General features: G+C 45.5%; 2 protein-coding genes across 9 annotated transcripts in view; both read left to right on the top strand.

The window, feature by feature from the left end:
- Positions 1–3273: 3273 nt before the first annotated feature.
- Positions 3274–6986, top strand: LOC136942910 (putative nuclease HARBI1). Of its 3 annotated transcripts, XM_067235963.1 has the most exons (13): positions 3274–3648; positions 3930–4000; positions 4088–4264; positions 4355–4416; positions 4499–4585; positions 4673–4714; positions 4783–4956; positions 5036–5058; positions 5405–5449; positions 5555–5724; positions 5794–5909; positions 6006–6117; positions 6212–6986. In XM_067235963.1, exons 1-13 carry the CDS (start codon positions 3491–3493, stop codon positions 6580–6582), a joined length of 1608 nt encoding a protein of 535 aa, XP_067092064.1. In that variant the 5' UTR covers positions 3274–3490; the 3' UTR covers positions 6583–6986. The 3 variants fall into 3 exon arrangements, with proteins under 3 accessions (XP_067092064.1, XP_067092063.1, XP_067092062.1); XM_067235962.1 differs by having other exon boundaries at positions 5405–5724; positions 5818–5909; XM_067235961.1 differs by having other exon boundaries at positions 5405–5724.
- Positions 6987–10052: 3066 nt separating this feature from the next.
- golga4 (golgin A4) overlaps positions 10053–18706 on the top strand; it is a 74464-nt gene continuing 65810 nt past the window's right edge. For all 6 annotated transcript variants that reach the window (XR_010876645.1, XR_010876644.1, XM_067235956.1 and 3 more), the window contains exons 1-2: positions 10053–10239; positions 15306–15386. Coding sequence is in view for 4 of the 6 variants with exons in the window: in XM_067235956.1 (XP_067092057.1) it covers positions 10165–10239; positions 15306–15386 (156 nt within the window). In the remaining 2 variants the exon portion in view is untranslated. The remainder of the gene's footprint in view (positions 10240–15305; positions 15387–18706) is intronic.

Raw genomic sequence — 18706 nt, 5'->3', positions numbered from 1 at the left:
GGACGCAAGGCGGTCGGTGCATGTCGCGGCGGTAACCCTCGGACTCGGTGGTGGACGCCGGAGGTGAGGGAAGCCGTCAAGCTGAAGAAGGAGGCCTATCGGACTTTGTTGGCTGGTAGGACTCCAGAGGCAGCTGATGTGTACCGGCAGGCCAAGCGGAATGCGGCTTTGGCGGTCGCGGAGGCAAAAACCCGGGCATGGGAGGAGTTCGGCGAGGCCATGGAGAATGACTTCCGAACGGCTTCGAAAAGGTTCTGGACCGCCATCCGGCGACTCAGGAGGGGGAAGCAGTGCACTGTCAACGCTGTATATGGTGGGGATGGTGCGCTGCTGACCTCGATGGGGGACGTCCTGGATCGGTGGAAGGAATACTTTGAAGACCTCCTTAATCCCACCAACACGCGTTCCGACGTGGAGGCAGAGTCTGGGGACATTGGGGGGGGCCCTTCTATCGCTGAGGTCGCCGAAGTGGTTGAAAAGCTCCGCGGTGGCAAGGCCCCTGGGGTGGATGAGGTCCGCCCGGAGTTCCTTAAGGCTCTGGATGTTGTAGGGCTGTCTTGGTTGGCACGACTCTGCAACATCGCGTGGACATCAGGGACAGTGCCTCTGGACTGGCAGACCGGGGTGGTGGTTCGCCTCTTTAAAAAGGGGGACCGGAGGGTGTGCTCCAACTTTAGGGGGATCACACTCCTCAGCCTCCCTGGGAAAGTCTATTCAGGGGTGCTGGAGAGGAGGGTCCGTCGGATTGTCGAACCTTGGATTCAGGAGGAGCAATGTGGTTTTCGTCCTGGCCGTGGAACTGTGGACCAGCTCTATACCCTCGGCAGGGTTCTGGAGGGTGCATGGGAGTTCGCCCAACCAGTCTACACATGTTTTGTGGATTTGGAAAAGGCGTTCGACCGTGTCCCTCGGGGGCTCCTGTGGGGGGTGCTCCGGGAGTACGGGGTACCGGACTCCCTGATCGGGGCTGTTCGGTCCCTGTACGACCGGTGCCAGAGTTTGGTCCGCATTGCCGGTAGTAAGTCGAACTTGTTCCCGGTGAGGGTTGGACTCCGCCAGGGCTGCCCTTTGTCACCGATTCTGTTCATAACTTATATGGACAGAATTTCTAGGCGCAGCCAGGGCGTTGAGGGGGTCCGGTTTGGGGACCTCAGGATCGGGTCGCTGCTTTTTGCAGATGATGTGGTCCTGTTGGCTTCATCGGGCCGTGACCTCCAGCTCTCACTGGAGCGGTTCGCAACCGAATGCGAAGCGGCTGGGATGGGAATCAGCACCTCCAAATCTGAGGCCATGGTTATCGACCGGAAAAAGGTGGAGTGCAATCTCCGGGTCGGGGAGGAGATCTTGTCCCAAGCGGAGGAGTTCAAGTATCTCGGGGTCTTGTTCACGAGTGAGGGAAGGATGGAGCGCGAGATCGACAGGCGGATCGGTGCGGCGTCCGCAGTGATGCGGGCTCTGCATCGGTCCGTTGTGGTGAAGAAAGAGCTGAGTCGAAAGGCGAAGCTCTCTATTTACCAGTCGATCTACGTTCCTACCCTCACCTATGGTCACGAACTGTGGGTAGTGACCGAAAGAACGAGATCGCGAATACAAGCGGCCGAAATGAGTTTTCTCCGCAGGGTGTCCGGGCTCTCCCTTAGAGATAGGGTGAGAAGCTCGGTCATCCGGGAGGGGCTCAGAGTAGAACCGCTGCTCCTCCGCGTCGAGAGGGGCCAGTTGAGGTGGCTCGGGCATCTGATAAGGATGCCTCCTGGACGCCTCCCTGGTGAGGTGTTTTGGGCACGTCCCACTGGGAAGAGGCCCCGGGGAAGACCCAGGACACGTTGGAGGGACTATGTCTCACGGCTGGCCTGGGAACGCCTCGGGGTCCCCCAGGAAGAGCTGGTGGAAGTGGCCGGGGAGAGGAAAGTCTGGGCCTCCCTGCTTAGGTTGCTGCCCCCGCGACCCGACCCCCGGACAAGCGGAAGATGATGGATGGATGGATGGGTAGTTTTCCTACTAGCTAGCTAACCAACAACGACCTTGCTAGCTACTTACTCTCTGGGTGGTGAAAAAACTTCTGATACATCTTTTCTTTTTGGGTGACATTTTCCTATCACAAAAGGGTCAAAAATATCAATGCTGAGACCAAACGAAATACTAATATGAGGCTTTATTATTTCCTGGCGTATTTAGTAGTTTACCGTGTCAGACTACTGACAGCTCTCTTTCTGCAAGTCAAGATTCACGAAGTGTTTCTGACTGCCACTTCAGCCAATTAAATTACATCATCTTGTCTCGCAGGCTCAAGGGCGCATTGGATAACTTGAAAAATTATTTTTCACTTTTCTGGGCGACGAACAATAATACAAATGAGTTTTGCACATATATTGTGTCGTCTTAAAATATTGGTGGGGACTAGCGTGCCACCCTAAATCTACGCCCATGAGTCAGGTTCAGTCCCGTTCACCGCTCGGAAGGTCAGTACCAGGGTCTTGAAACTGATGCGGGCCGTGATGGGTAGCCAGTGAAGGGAGATGAAGAGTGGGGTAACATGGGAGCGTCTGGGTAGGTTGAAGATCAGGCGGGCTGCTGCGTTCTGAATCTGGTGGTCCCACCGCTCAATAGCGCCCGGTCCCAACACAAGCTCTTCTCCTGTATGGCCCCCCAATGGTGGAATCAACTCCCCACCTCCTTCAGGGACACTGACTGTCTCCCCACCTTCAAGAAAAGGCTCAAGTCGCACTTGTTCCGGGAGTACAACGGCACTTAGGAATGCTTGGCTGGACCTGATGTTAGTTTCCTCCAGGATCACAATGACTCGTATTGAAAGACTTGTTGCTCTTGTTGGTTGTAACGGTTTCAAATTCTTGTACTCGCTGTGAAATATTTTACTGTTGATTGTTTTTTCTACAGGTACACTCTTGCACTCTTGTGGGGAGTTTCCTGTTATTCAATTGTAACTTGTTTAACTGCATGCTCTTATGGTTCTTCCCTTTGGCACTTATTTGGTTTTCCACCATGTATGTTTCATGTTTTGGCTGCTTACAATGTTTGGGGCTATCTCATTTGTTATGATCAGTGGCCTATGCTCTTTTGTAAAGCTCTCTCTTGGAATTCGCTTTGGATAAAAGCGTCTGCTAAATGCATGAATGTAAATTTAATATCAGCAGTCTTCTCTGCTTGAAACGGGGGGGGGCGTGTCGCCTGAAGGAGCTGAAGCTCCGCCCCTTCGAATTTATCAACAACAGCAACACTAGCTAAATCAATTGCAGATATCAGAACAGGGGCCTGTTGCACAAAAGTAGAATTAAGACATCCGGGATAAATGACTCAGCTGAGCTCAATGAAGCCAAAACATGTGCGTCCAGGCTTAATTGGTTGCACAAAGACCAAGCCAGGATGAGCAGACACGGATTCATTAAGCCAGGTGAAACCAATCCTGGATAGGTGCGCGCTCACGGCTCACTCAAATAGACCCCGCCACAGATCACAGATTAACTGATTTACCATGGCAACTAGAGCCGCGTACTTTTCCCCGTCGGAAGCACAAATCCTCATGGAGGCATACGAGGAGGTAAAAGATATAATTAAGAAGAAAGGCAACACCGCCACAGTGATAAAGCAAAGAGAAAAAGCGTGGCAAAGTATTGCAGACCGCCTGAATGCGTAAGTAGTGCACAATTACATACTCACCGCTCCGCTGAAACATCACAATTACAATTCAAATATTTAATTCACATCTCCAAAAATGCAGTTGTACTGTAATTATGAAACGGTTAAATTTTTTATTGAAATGCACTGCAGATATGAGTGAAATTGTGTAAAGTAACTCCATCACACTGTATAAAGCTATGATAAATTTTTTGATATTTTTACTGAAAACAAGACAAAAATACCAAGTAATTTTTTGCAGTGTGACTCCATTAAATATGTGTGTGTGTGTGTAGATTAAACATGAACGGGCCAAAACGGACATGGCAGCAGGTCAAAATCAAATACAAGAACATTCTGCAGAATGGTATGGTCCCTGACTAATATTTAACAAAGCACAAGCATATATTGTACCCAGAAGGTGCCTGCTCACACATTGTCTGTACTGTTTTAGCAGTGAAAAAGAATACCCACAGACAAGGCACGGGTGGTGGGTCACCAAAGGCTGACCTTACCCCAGCAGAGGACATGGCCTTGGAGCTAAATAAAGGCAGGCCCGTCTTAGAGGGGATCCCTGGGGGGAAAGAGACGAGCATAGGTTCCTCCCAAGATGCCACCCGCTTCATTCAAGGTATGTCCTTCCATCTCTACATGGGATACAACCACATTCATATTGAATCAATTTGGACTGTCTGACTTTGGTTTACCTATTGCCTTGCAGTGTCTGGCAGCACTGTGTTCCTGTTAGAGCCACCAGCACAAGCACCAGACGATGCTGATCCAGTGAGTACTCCATCAAAGGCATACTGTAGGCCTGGCATGTCTTGTCTACTAGCTTCAATATGAATCCGATTAAATGTGATAGGGTGAAGGCCCCAGTGCAGCAGCAACAGCACATGATGGAGACGATGATGAGGAGGAGACCATCTCTCTGGATTCCAGAAGGCATGAGGTATCATGTTAAGACTGTGAAAGTACTATTTACTCTACAATGGTGAGGAGTCCTCATCAAAATCAAAAAATCTAATTTCTTTTACAGGACCCAGATGCTATACAGTGGGAAAACCAGCCTGGCAACATAGTGCGTATTAATAAAAGGACACCACATCCTGCCAAATTCCAGCTGCGCTAATTGTATTGTGTTCACAGAGCTCACAAGCTATCAGAAAGTTGTATGGCAACCACCTCCGGCGCCAAATAGAACTGGCAGACATAGACATTCAGTACAAGAAGAAAAAGATGGAAAATCTTGCACTGGAGTCCGAAATAAAAAAGAGGACAATTAGGAAACTGGACCTTGAAATAAAAAAACTTGAGAGGGAGGTGAGATATGCCTTCAATGTACACTGTATGCTAACTGTAACACAAATGTATTAATCATTATTTTTCTTTCCTCCCCCAGCTCCAAGAAGATGACACAGCTGAAAATAAAAATTAGGTATATTCTCGTAAAGTCAAGTGAGCCATGACATATGAGCTCTTATTGTGAGCACACAGGACGGTGGCATCTTTCTAAGGTTTTTTTTATTTTCCCAGCAATCAGTACAACCAAGTCATCGTTATAAGGCATCGCCCTCTTTTGCCCACCCCCCCAGCACCAGGTGTGGCCACTAGCCTATATGAAGGCCCAAAATTGTGTGTTCCTTTCTGCTCTGACAATGGCATGCCCATTCGTGCGAGATGTGGTGGATGAAGAAGCACTTGTGCTGAGGAGAGCCTTCAGGCGAGAAAGGGTCTTCAGGGACCGGTTGGACCCACTGGCCTTCCCTGATGACCATCTATATGAAAGATACAGGTTTTCTGCAGATGGCATCAGGTATCTATGCAGACTACTGGGTCCCAGGATTAAGCACCGCACTGCACGGAGCCATGCACTGAGTGTGGAGCAAATGGTTTGTGTGGCCTTGCGCTTTTTTGCTAGTGGAGCCTTCCTGTACTCAGTGGGGGATGCAGAACAGCTGAACAAGGCCACAATTTGCCGCACAATAAGGAGTGTGTGTCTGGCTATCAAAGCATTAGCAGATGTCTTCATCTCCTTCCCTGGCCACAGAAGACTCTGTGACATCAAAGAGGAGTTCTATAGGATTGCAGGTAAGAGGATCTACAAATTACAGGACAACTGTTAACACATAGTAGGATACTCATTACTTTGTGTGACAGGTTTCCCCAATGTCATTGGTGCAGTGGACTGCACACACATAAGGATAAAAGCCCCCTCAGGTGCCCATGAGGCCGATTTTGTGAATAGGAAATCCTTTCACAGCATTAATGTTCAGGTGAACATAACTTTTTGATATTGTCCATTGACGAACACTCTGCATTGCCAGTGATGTGCATTGATTGGTGTAATATTCCTCATCTTATGATTTCAGATGGTCTGCAATGCTGACTGTGTGATCAGCAATGTTGTGGCAAAATGGCCTGGCTCAGTCCATGACTCCAGAATCTTTCGGGCCTCTGAAATCTATCAGTGCCTATCACAAGGTAAGCCACACAACCCCTATTTATAACCATCATGGCTGTGTCAAGAATATCACTGTGTTTATGAGGTAGTAATGATGAGATTTTGTGTTGACAGGTGAATTCTCTGGTGTGTTGCTGGGAGACAGGGGGTATGGCTGCCAGCCTTTTCTCCTGACACCTTTCACAGACCCCCAGGAAGCACAGCAGGCCTACAACCATGCCCATGCCAGGACCAGGGCCAGAGTTGAAATGACCTTTGGCCTCCTGAAGGCACGCTTTCACTGCCTTCACAAATTAAGGGTCAGCCCTGTTAGGGCATGTGATATTACTGTGGCTTGTGCTGTCCTCCACAATGTGGCCTGCCTGAGGAAGGAGAGGGCCCCCAGAGTGCCACCAGCCATGGACTGGGACAATCCGGCAATCTTCCCTGATGACGACAGTGGTCGGCTGCTGAGGGACCAATATGTGTTGAATTATTTTAGTTAGTATGTGTGCTTTCAATTTTGGTTAAATATGTCCTGCGGTGGCAGAGGAATTTGGGTTTTTTTGGGTTCGTTTTTTTACGAATTTGGCCTCTTATGATGTTTGTGCGGTATACTGTGTGTAATACAAGGCTGCAGGGAGGCTACTGCATCCATTCATTTGTCTGTTCAGTTGATGTGTATGGATTTGTCCTGCATTTATTTTAGTGTGCAGACATGCAGGGTGTGTTATATACAGACCTTTGAATGTGTATGTATCATTTTGTATAATATGCTTGGATTCTGTGCTTTCCATCTTGTAGAGTCACTGTGACTTCAGTTTCGAAAGGAGCTGATGGTTTACCTGCTTTGTTTTGTCCTTATTCAATAAAGGAACATAATGTTACACATTGTGTTTTTATATTCATATGGAATGTGTATTTGTTTATATGACAGAGTACTAGGGCCACACTGAAGAAAAAGGATAAAGTCATAAATTTATGAGGCTGGTTCTTTCTGCAGAAAAGCTACATATTGTTTTTACAGTTTTGATACTTATGACAATGTGATACTTAATATTCTGGCACATCAGCATGTCTTTGTTTATGAAACCATACTGAAGTACAATTTCACGAAATGCCCCACATCTGTCATTTTAACAACTGTCCTCCTTTAAAACAACTGGTTACAATATTATGACTTGTGTTTTTTTCCCCTCTGTGGCCCTAATATTCTATCATTTTATATATAGCCTTATAGTCTATGGGAAACTGTAAATTATCTAATGATAGCAACATCATCTAAAAATCATTTTTTATCCAAAATCATTGAAATTAATGATCACAAACGTTTAAATAATGACAGTGGGTCTAGTTATATGTGATAACAATGTATAGTGAGCAGTGAAATAACTATTGGTTTCCATTTGTGGTGACTGCTGACTGACATTAGGGATGAGATTAAATAGATCCTGGAATTTAGCCTGGTCTGGAGCAGGCTAGCTCCACAGAATAAATCTCCATGGTAATTTATACCATAACATATCCTCCTGCCCCCTATCCATCTTTAGTGCAACCGGATTACGGATCAATTGAGCCAGGATCACCAAGATATCCTGGCTTAATCCCTTATCCTAGTTTTGTGCAACAGGCCCCAGACCTACCTGCAGTCTCTGAGTGTTTATTGTGTTAATTACTTTGTCTTTGCATTGTACCAGCTGAGTAACAGAATGCAACTGTCTGTGATCTGACGTAGATCGGTCGCTGTGACGTAGATCGTCGGGTTTTGGCTCCGCTTATACAAAACCTGAGCTGAAAACGGAAGAGAAACTGTTCAACAGTCTAACTCCACATTTCAGTGCGACAAAGTTTTCGCGCTTTGCACATGTTTTCAGGAACTCATTCCACACGCATATAATGTACTGAGAAGCAAATCATGGAATTTGCTTTACAGGATCTTTAAGGACTTTCATAGACATTTATTTGTCCGGCGCCCCTCGCCCATGAACTGCTTGAAACATCTTGTATTTACATTACTGATTAAAACCAATTTTTTATTAAATGCTGAGGCGATTAATACCAGCCAGCACATCGTATGAATAAACTATTTTATTTTTATATTATTGTTGTGTTTAAGTATACTAGTATATTTCTGGAATTTTGATCGTGGCGGCGCCCTAGCGCCCTTTATTAACAAACCGCTACTGGTAATAACATTATTGGCTGTGACAGACCCCTCTCTAAGATGCCATTATAAATGTTTAATCTGTTCATTATGTAAAACTAATAATGAAATAAATCAGTGGGGCGCCATGTTTAAAGGGTCTACTTAATAAGAGGTGCATATGTGCCTCAGACTTTACTTGTATGACCCTTTTGCACAATAATCAGAATCAGAATGGGATTTATTCGCCATGAAAGTTTGCACAGACAAGGAATTTGCTTTGGCAGGAAGGTGCATACAATAAACATATACCTAAAATTTAAATATGTGGACTATCTATACTAAGGGTACATAAACTAGCAGTACTAAGTGGGATTATAATATAAGTTGCCGTAAATTACAATATAAAAATACAAATATTACAAAAAATACAAATGTACAAGATATGCTTTGCTGATTGTAGAGTAGCAGTGATCCAAGGTGTTTCCTTCTCTGGTAGGGCATTTGATGAATTGTCTATATTTTGGGCGTTCTTGAGTGAGATTGCCTTTGTTAAAGTCGCCTAGCACAATAACCAAGGAATCCGGATTTTCATGCTCCACACTCAGTATCTGGCTGGCGAGCACACGTTGAGCCTCGTTGACGCTAGCCTGCGGAGGCATGTAGACGCCAACCAGAATGAATGATGCAAACTCTCGGCGAGTAAAAAGATCTAGTTAATAAAAAATGATTCCATATCAGGAGAACAGTGCTGCAGAATCACTGACACATCTTCACACCAGCCACTGTTAATGTAAAAACAAATACCACCGCCTTTCGTTTTGCAAGAGAGCACAGGGTCACGATCCGCTCTCAGCAGTTTGAAACCTGCTAGCTGTAGCGCAGAGTCTGGGATCAGTTCACTCAGCCATGACTCCGTAAAGCACAAAACGGAAGATGAATGAAAGTCTCTGTTTTTCCACACCAGTAGCTGAAGTTCATCCAGTTTGTTGCTCAGTGAACGCACGTTGGAGAGAAATATCCCCGGTAACGCTGTGCGTGCCCCACGCCGACGGAGTCGCACCAGAGCACCGGCTCGTTTGCCTCTCCTACGACGCTTCGCTGCTAGGACAAAGCCGAGGGTGGCTTTGACTATAATTCCCACTAATTCTGCCGCTGGAAGCAGAAAAGTGGGAAATAAATCCACAGGAGTTGTAGTCCTGATGTTTAGAAGTACTTCTCTAGTTAGAGAACCCCGAAAATCTTGGCAGAACACTGAATTAACAGACAAAACGAGACAAAAAAGAGCGCACCTAACGACCGAGGCAGCCATCATCGGCGCCACCTTGGATCAATCTGGAACGATCTGTTGTGATTGTATATTTTATTTAATTCTAATCCCACTTAGTACTACTAGTTTATGTACCCTTAGTATAGATAGCCCACATATTTAAATTTTAGGTCCCTATATGTTTATTGTATGCACCTTCCTGCCAAAGCAAATTCCTTGTCTGTGCAAACTTTCATGGCGAATAAATCCCATTCTGATTCTGTTGGCCGTAATACGTCTTCACGTGCAGATAATCTACCTGACGTGTTAACATTTCAATTTTTGTTAGGTTAACGCGTCCAATAAATACCAGTTAACACCACCAACATGTACATGTTAAGACGTATTTTATGTCATGTTATCATGAGATTTCTAAGACTTGAACTGCGCTTATTGCCTTCTATGCTGATGCCCTGCCGTAAGATGGAGAGGTCCTTTGTCTTTTTGCGCTTGCCGTACTTGCTTACGTAGTCGTTGCTGGTTTTCCTCCACGTCGGCTGCACATGCGCAATGGTTCATACACCTGCAGAGCGATGAGAGTCGAAATAGGAAGTGAAACACTACGAACTTGATGCAAACATTGTTTAAAAAACACAAAACTGTTTATCTAGAAAGGATCTGAACCAGCGTGGGAACATGTTTAAGAAACTCAAGCAGAAGATTAACGAGGAGCAGTCTCCACAGCGGAATGCGCAGTCACCACAGGCCCAGGTTGGTCGGCACATTATGTTGTTGATAGCAGTGTTGCTAGTAGCTAGCTGTCTGTTGGCTAGTCGGCTGTCAGTTCAGCTACGATGTAAGGTAACTTTTGGTGATGATATGACGAAAGACAGACAAACTGTTTGGTTCGAGTTATTTGGCATGTCAGACTGATTCAATGGTGACCTTGCTCTGGCTATGTAAACAATCTACATAGCTTGCTAAACAAGCCAGATTGTTGTTGAGGAATCTATTATCCTTTCCCCAATCGGGCAGTGGCTAGCTACTGTGTTTGTCAGTTATAACTGGCTGCACGTTTTACTGACACACCAGCAGGTGCATTACTAGCCAATTACCTTGGACTGTGAGTCGGTGATGGTGATTTAAACATTGCGGTTAAAGTCATGGTAGGTCATTTTTCGAAACTAGCAATTTAACTCGCATTCGAAAGGATTCACATCAAAATATCCCTCCCCTTCCCTTAAAAGCCACTCCTCCAAAACACATGAACGTGCTGCCTGACTATTGTCAGGTGGCAGACAAACAAGTAACCTGTCCAATCATTGCATTCATTTTGAATGCCGTCCAATCATGAGTGCCGGTCCGACCATAATGATTGGTCGTTTTTTTCTGAAACAGACCAAAGGTTAAAAGAAAATGCTTTACTTTGTTTTTGTATGCGGAAGTTGTCGCAATACGAAGGTAGGTCACAATGACTGATGGGTCAGAATGACCCGAAGATAACAAAAGGGTTAAATGGTCATACATGAAGACTTGAGAACCAGAAAACTTTGTATTGCGATCAGATTTATCTCCTTGCCGGCAAGCATTAAACCATTGTACTTTCTTTGAATCCGACGACTCTGTGCATTACTTGATAAAGAAATTATTTTAACACAGAGGCTCATTGTATTTTTCATCCAGATAGCTCAGGATTTTGGTCTTGATGGTGCAGGTTAGGTCTGTCTCATCATCGTTCACTTTCAAGATGGAGGACTGGCTTCACAAAGGAAACGCTGACATACTTCTCACTGGAAAACGCATCAGTAAATTCCGATAGAGGGCTGAGGGATGTCTGTGTCCTGCCAGGTGGGGATGAGGTGTCAGGCTTTTCTGTCATCGGACAAGACATGAGAAATATCCCTCTGCTGCTCCAGGACTCGTGCAGTCATTGCCTGCCTTGATCCCCACCTTGTGGGACACTCGGCCTTCAGTGTTAGCTGCTTTTTACGTTGCCAGCTGTTAGAGATACCAGCTTTTTGCAGAGACCCCAGTGTTTCCCCTAGGTTTACAGCTTTGGGGGGGGGGGGCGTGGGACTGACCATGTAGAGACAGAAATGCCTTTCCTTTGTGTAAATGAGATAAATAACATAAGGCCATTTAGTTTGTTTAATAACAGAGCAAGCTATAGACCTGTTTTACAGAAAGGTAAGGTAACCTTAAATGATTTATTTTGTGATCTGGCGCTATATAAAAATAATAATAAAAATATTTACAATTTTTTAAATTATTGTTTTTACAAAATTAACTTGACCTTCCAGGGGGGGCGGGGGGGGGCATTGGGGGGGCGGGGTGCCCCCCTTATATAATGGTAGGGGAAACACTGGACCCACTGCTTGGTCAATCCGAGGATCTCTCATTGCATACTCTAAGAAAGAACATGAAATAAAATGTACAATTTTACCACAGATTTGATAAACAACCCAAATCATATTATTCAAGATTTAAGTTAGTTAAATCTTATGCGGGAGTCAGGTGGCTGAGCGGTGAGGGAATCGGGCTCGTAATCCGAAGGTTGCCAGTTCGATTCCCGGTCATGCAAACTGACGTCGTGTCCTTGGGCAAGGCACTTCACCCTGCTTGCCTCGGGGGAATGTCCCTGTATTCACTGTAAGTCGTTCTGGATAAGAGCGTCTGCTAAATGACTAAATGTTATGCCAGACAACATGAGTAAAACTGTTTGTTTTTGGTTTCTCAACACTAGCAGAAATAACAGTTGTTATATTAGGCTACTATTGTTATTATCAGTAACATATTCACACACTTAAGCACAATAAGTACCGTATTTTACAGTAAATAAGCCACATCGTGTACAAGCCGCACCCCCCCAGAATGAGCACTTTATGTTTGTAAATTACAGTATAAGCCGCACTGGAGTACAGGCCGCACTTCATAAGAAAACTGTAAAATCGGAGTACATGCCGCGGCTTATTTATTTAGAGAAGCTGCCTTCACCACATTAGCAAGGGGATCATGTATTGTTTATCCAAGAATTTGAAGCCTTCCTTTGTCACCGTGTTTATTTGGCACATCTTTGGCCAAATGAAATGCGACGTTATTTCGTTATTTCACTGTGTCTTTGAGAGGTGGATGGGTATGGTGATGCGCTAAAGAGGCTCGCTTCGATGGATGCCTGAGTTAATGTTGTTGGATGATTAGTCTTTGAAACGCATTTCTTGGCCCTCATACATTCATGGTATTGAACTTCATGGTGTTTTTTTAAGTGGTTGAAGAGGTTCGTTGTACTGCTTCGTGGCGCCAACTAGGGCTGGGCGATATGGGTAAAAAATTATCAATAGGCCATAGATATTTATATTTCCATTGATAACGATAATTAAGACAATAGACCAAAGTTCCGTAGTAGCAGCAAAATAAATCTCTTCTTCAACTTTTACCCTACACTCGGCATAAGGTTTAGGCAGCGCGGTGTGAGAGAAATATTTGCGGCCAGGGAGCACGTACCTGGGGTCAAGTAACTTAAGCTTTTTAAAACCTTGCTTTTTGTCAATACCTTGGCGCAAACTCACACTGTCTGCATGTTCCAACGAGTGTTTTTGCTTCAGATGGTAAAAAAGGTTTCACGCTAGTAGTATAATTGGACCAATACGCTGTTCTTATTGGTCCAGAGATGTTCTAAGAAGCAAGTGTCTTAGCTAGCGGTTGCCTTGGAGATGTTGACAACATGGCGTCTGCTCCAGATTCGTTGTGTTTGATTTGGGATTTTCCCACGTATTGTTGTAGTATATAAGAAACCAAATATGGACTTTGACAGGTCTGCAAACGCTTTGTCACCTCGATTTGTTAGAACGTTTTAACAAATCTCTGCTTACAAAGGCGTTTGTAGACTTGTCGAGAAGTCCACATTTGCAGTTTGTCGTATTACCAGACTTGGTAGCCACCTGTTTGTTTACTACACAATTTGCACCGAACATTGCTCTGCTCTTTGTCGGATTTCAAAAAGCTACGTTAGACATTTTTTTTGTTTTCTTTGTTAAGATAGTTTATAGCCTTTTATACCATGGTCTGGGTGAATACTCAATTCTGATTGGCTGCAGGGGTTTACATTAAAAGTTGATATACGGACACCTACGTAATTGCATCAAAACTGTCTTTTCACCGTTCTGAATTATTGGGCTGGCTACATAGTATATGAGCCTGTACAAAGTGTCTGAAATAAGTAACCATAACAACAGGGATGCAGTCAAAGCCTCCATTTACAATTTTGAAAGACTTTAACAAGCTACCTTGTATTTACAACAATGAGTGACTTCAATATTTATTTGAACCTATTTGAAGATTTTTACTTTTCTGAATGTACTGTGTCAGTGTCACGTAACCGCTCATCTCACATCCCATTCGCTAATCTTCACCTCGCTAGTCAATCTACTTCAGACAGGCTGCGGCCAACACGACAGTAGCTGCAACTCTACACATGGCCGATTATTTTCTTCTTAAAAATCTTGATTTTATTTGGGGACAATGACATGGCTCGATAGCTGGCTAGTATTGTTGTTAAACATACTGTAAAATTATAATTACTGTTTGGAGAATATGTCAACTTTGATGCGGTCATCTCACATCCATTTTCGATTCAACTCGCTCCACAGGCTGCGGCCGTAGTGTAGCCTGGTACTAGTTTATGGCCGATACTTTGTTCGTGAAAATCTTGATATTGATTTTGGGACAGTGACATGGCTGGTTAGCTAGCAAATCTTCTTGTCAAACATACTGTAAAATTATATTTACTGTTTGTCAACCGTATACAATGTTATTGCCTTTTAATCTTGCTAGCATAACGTTATCTTTCGGGCTAATAGCTCATCCAAAGGAAAGCCGGTGTTGGTTCTATGAGTTGAGCGGCTAGAAATATCAGAGTTGGCTAACGTTAAAAAACGTTACATTTTCTTTTGCAAAACGCATGAAAACATAAATTAATGTTTGTAATAAAAATCGTTGGCAAGTGACCATGGTATAAGCGGGATAATGCCTTTCGAGGTGTACAATATCACCTGATAATGGACTCCGCGGGACCGTCAGAACCATCCGACGCGCACACCTCCGCATCGTCCATTATCAGGTGATATTGGACACCTCGTCGGGCATTATCCCTTACATGACCGACTGCTATCTGTTTTGGAATTTTCCTCACGTTACTCTGTCCTCTGTGACAGTCTACATCTAGAAAACTAAGTTGCGCGGTGCAGGGAACAACTCTGATTGGCTCATGGAGGAACGTGATCAGACGGTAGGTGTGTTCGACTTCATGCAGCGCCACAGCCGGCTGCAGCCTGCAGATTGGAGACAGAGTTTAACATAGCCCAATACATCAAATGACAAATTTCAGTGCACTGGTTCGTGCAAGTTCTAATGCGAAACCAATGAAATTCACGACCATGCAGTTCGTCAGCGATAAAGTAAGCAAACAGCGCTTGATAGGCCATGACTGACATTCAACGCAGCAAACCACGAGAAGCAGGAATGTCAGACTTTACAGAGTCGTTTATAACTCAAAACCTTGAAACTGAGTGTTCTATGAATGGAATGACTCATTTTAAATATCGCTCGATCACGCGAATTTTATCGTGGGAAGCTAAAATCGTGATTGTGATTCAAATTCGATTAATTGTGCAGCCCGAGTTGCTATCGAGTTTAGTTTATTGTATTTATATTGATTGAGGGGCCCTGTCTGTATTGAAGAATGGATGTTTAGTAGTTTAGGTCGTATCCATGCATTGAGCTGAAGTAGCTAGTTAGCTACCCAATAGTGACGGCTCAATGTTGAAACCTTGAAATTCTAGGTGGGTCCTGGTGGCGACAGACGTGGCAGCCACACGCCCTCTCTGCCGCGCGACGGACCTGTGTTGCCTAGTGACAGAGAGGTAAGGAATGGTTGTCCCTGTAGCTACTGTCGCTAAGCTAACTGATGTGCTTGCCTTGCAGCTGTTTGCGCCTTAAACATGCCCCTTTTGGATCAAATTCCTGCAGCATAATATGGATAATCCTCACACATAATAATGGACCTCTTTTATCCAAATCAGGGCACTACACTGCGACTGAAATGGTCGCATTTGCGACCTTTTGAAATGCCATTGCGACCGTAATTTTTTATGGGTCGCAAATGTATCACTGATTATTTTTGTGCTTACCTTAGGTTTTAGGCAATATGCTATGATTTATTGTGAGCATTTGTTAAAACAGTAATGTGTATTTTTAAGAATGTTTTAAAACCTGCTCTGAGCAAAATCAACCTCATCAAGACGCGTGCAGCAATCGCATAGGCTACTCAATCTGACATGTTAAAATGAAGCGGACAATTTGCCATGTACGGAGCATGTGAGTGAGAATGCTACGGACATATGAATTTCAACACCAGTGGCTCGAAGAATACCAGTGGTCATAGGTGCCATCACCAGAGTATAAGTAGTATTGCCAAACTTTTTCGCCAGCGCAAGGTGCAACGTGTAGCCTATTGAAAAATCTAATGTTTTTGTATCGTTTCAGATTCCTCATCAGAATCAGAATCAGAATCAGAATCAGAAAGGGATTTATTCGCCATGAAAGTTTGCACAGACAAGGAATTTGCTTTGGCAGGAAGGTGCATACAATAAACATATACCTAAAATTTAAATATGTGGACTAACTATACTAAGGGTACATAAACTAGCAGTACTAAGTGGGATAAATATAAGTTGCCGTAAATTACAATATAAAAATACAAAAATACAAATATTACAAAAAATACAAATGTACAAGATACCATGTTGTGGTGCAGTGCAAAAGCAGTGTGTTTTAAGCAATAAGTCATTTGAGTCAGTGTGGTCCCTTGGCCTTGTTGAAGAGGCCAACAGCGGAAGGGAAGAAACTGTTTTTGTGGCGTGAGGTATTGGTCCTGATGGACCGCAGCCTTCTGCCGGAGGGGAGTGACTGAAACAGGGAGTGTCCAGGGTGGGAGGAGTCGGCCACAATCTTCCTCGCTCGCCTCAGGGTCCTCGAGGTGTGCAGGTCCTCGAGGGTAGGCAGATTGCAGCCAATCACCTTCTCAGCAGTACGGATGATACGCTGCAGTCTGCTCTTGTCCTTGGCAGTGGCAGCAGCGTACCAGACGGTGATGGAGGAGGTGAGGATGGACTCAATGATGGCTGAGTAGAAGTGCACCATCATTGTCTTTGGCAGGTTGAACTTCTTCAGCTGCCGAAGGAAGTACATCCTCTGTTGTGCTTTCTTGATGAGGGAGCTGATGTTCAGTTCCCACTTGAGGTCCTGGGAGAGGATAGTGCCCAGGAAGCGGAAGGACTCCACAGTGTTGACTGGGGAGTCACACAGGGTGATGGGGGTGAGTGGGGCTGTGTTCCTCCTGAAGTCCACAACCATCTCCACTGTCTTAAGAGCATTGAGCTCTAAGTTGTTCTGGCTGCACCAGGTCACCAGGTTGGCCGCTTCCCACCTATAATCAGACTCGTCTCCACCAGAGATGAGCCCAATAAGGGTGGTGTCGTCCGCAAACTTCAGGAGTTTGACGGACGGATGACTGGAGGTGCAACTGTTGGTGTACAGGGAGAAGAGCAGAGGAGAAAGGACGCAGCCCTGAGGTGATCCGGTGCTGATGGACCGGGAGTCAGAGACTTGTGTTCCCAGCTTAACGCACTGCTTCCTGTCAGACAGGAAGTCTGTGATCCACCTGCAGGTGGAATCAGGCACGTTCAGCTGGGAGAGCTTGTCCTGAAGCAGGGCGGGGATGATGGTGTTGAAGGCAGAGCTGAAGTCCACAAACAGGATCCTGGCATAGGATGCTGGGGAGTCCAGGTGCTGTAGGGTGAAGTGGAGGGCCATGTTAACTGCATCGTCCACAGACCTGTTGGCTCTGTAGGCAAACTGCAGGGGGTCCAGTAGAGGGTCAGTGATGGATTTAAGGTGTGCCAGCACCAGGCGCTCGAAAGACTTCATTACCACAGAGGTCAGGGCGACGGGTCTGTAGTCATTATGTCCTGTTGGCCTTGGCTTTTTGGGCACAGGGATGATGGTGGAGGACTTGAGACAGGCTGGCACATGGCATGTCTCAAGGGAGGTGTTAAAGATGTGGGTAAACACCGGAGACAGCTGGTCAGCGCAGTGCTTGAGGGTGGCTGGAGAGACAGAGTCCGGCCCAGCTGCTTTGCGGGGGTTCTGCCTCTTGAAAAGTCTGTTAACTTCACCCTCCTGAATGGAGAGAGTCGTCACTGTAGAGGGGGGGAGGTGGGAGGCCTCCTGGGTGGGAAGGGGTAGTTCAAGACTGTCCAATTGTCTTTCAAATCTGCAGTAGAACTCATTCAGGTCGTTGGCCAGGCGGGAGTCGTTAGTGGAGTGGGGGGCTCTGGGCTTGTAGTTGGTAATTTGCCTGAGCCCTCTCCAGACAGAAGCAGAGTCGTTTGCAGAGAATTGGTGTTTTAGCCTCTCTGAGTACAGTCGTTTAGCCTCCCTCACCGCCTTGCTAAACCTGTTCTTTGACTCCTTGAAACTGTCTTTGTCCCCACTCCTAAACGCGGCCTCTTTCTCTGACCTCAACCTTCTGAGTTTAGCTGTAAACCAGGGTTTGTCGTTGTTGTAGCTTACCCTGGTGCGTGTTGGTATACAGCAGTCCTCACAGAAGCTGATGTATGATGTCACAGCCTCTGTGAGCTCATCCAGACTATTGGTAGCAGTCGTGAACATGTCCCAGTCAGTGCAGTCCAAGCACGCCCGCAGATCCTCCATAGCTTCACTGGTCCACTGTTTTGATGTCCTCACAGCAGGCTTACAGCGCTTTAGCTTCTGCCTGTATGCAGGAATCAGGTGGACCATGGCGTGGTCAGAGTGACCCAGTGCTGCTCGGGGGACCGCATGGTATGCTTTGCTGATTGTAGAGTAGCAGTGATCCAGGGTGTTTCCTTCTCTGGTAGGGCATTTGATGAATTGTCTATATTTTGGGAGTTCTTGAGTGAGATTGCCTTTGTTAAAGTCGCCTAGCACAATAACCAAGGAATCCGGATTTTCATGCTCCACACTCAGTATCTGGCTGGCGAGCACACGTTGAGCCTCGTTAACGCTAGCCTGCGGAGGCATGTAGACGCCAACCAGAATGAATGATGCAAACTCTCGTGGCGAGTAAAAAGATCTACAGTTAATAAAAAATGATTCCAGATCAGGAGAACAGTGCTGCAGAATCACTGTCACATCTTCACAC

The sequence above is a fragment of the Osmerus mordax genome, chromosome 5, assembly GCF_038355195.1.
Source record: "Osmerus mordax isolate fOsmMor3 chromosome 5, fOsmMor3.pri, whole genome shotgun sequence".
Classification (NCBI taxonomy): Eukaryota; Metazoa; Chordata; class Actinopteri; order Osmeriformes; family Osmeridae; genus Osmerus; species Osmerus mordax.
Note: the sequence above shows the minus strand (reverse complement) of the source record. Positions and strands in the feature narration are given on the sequence as shown.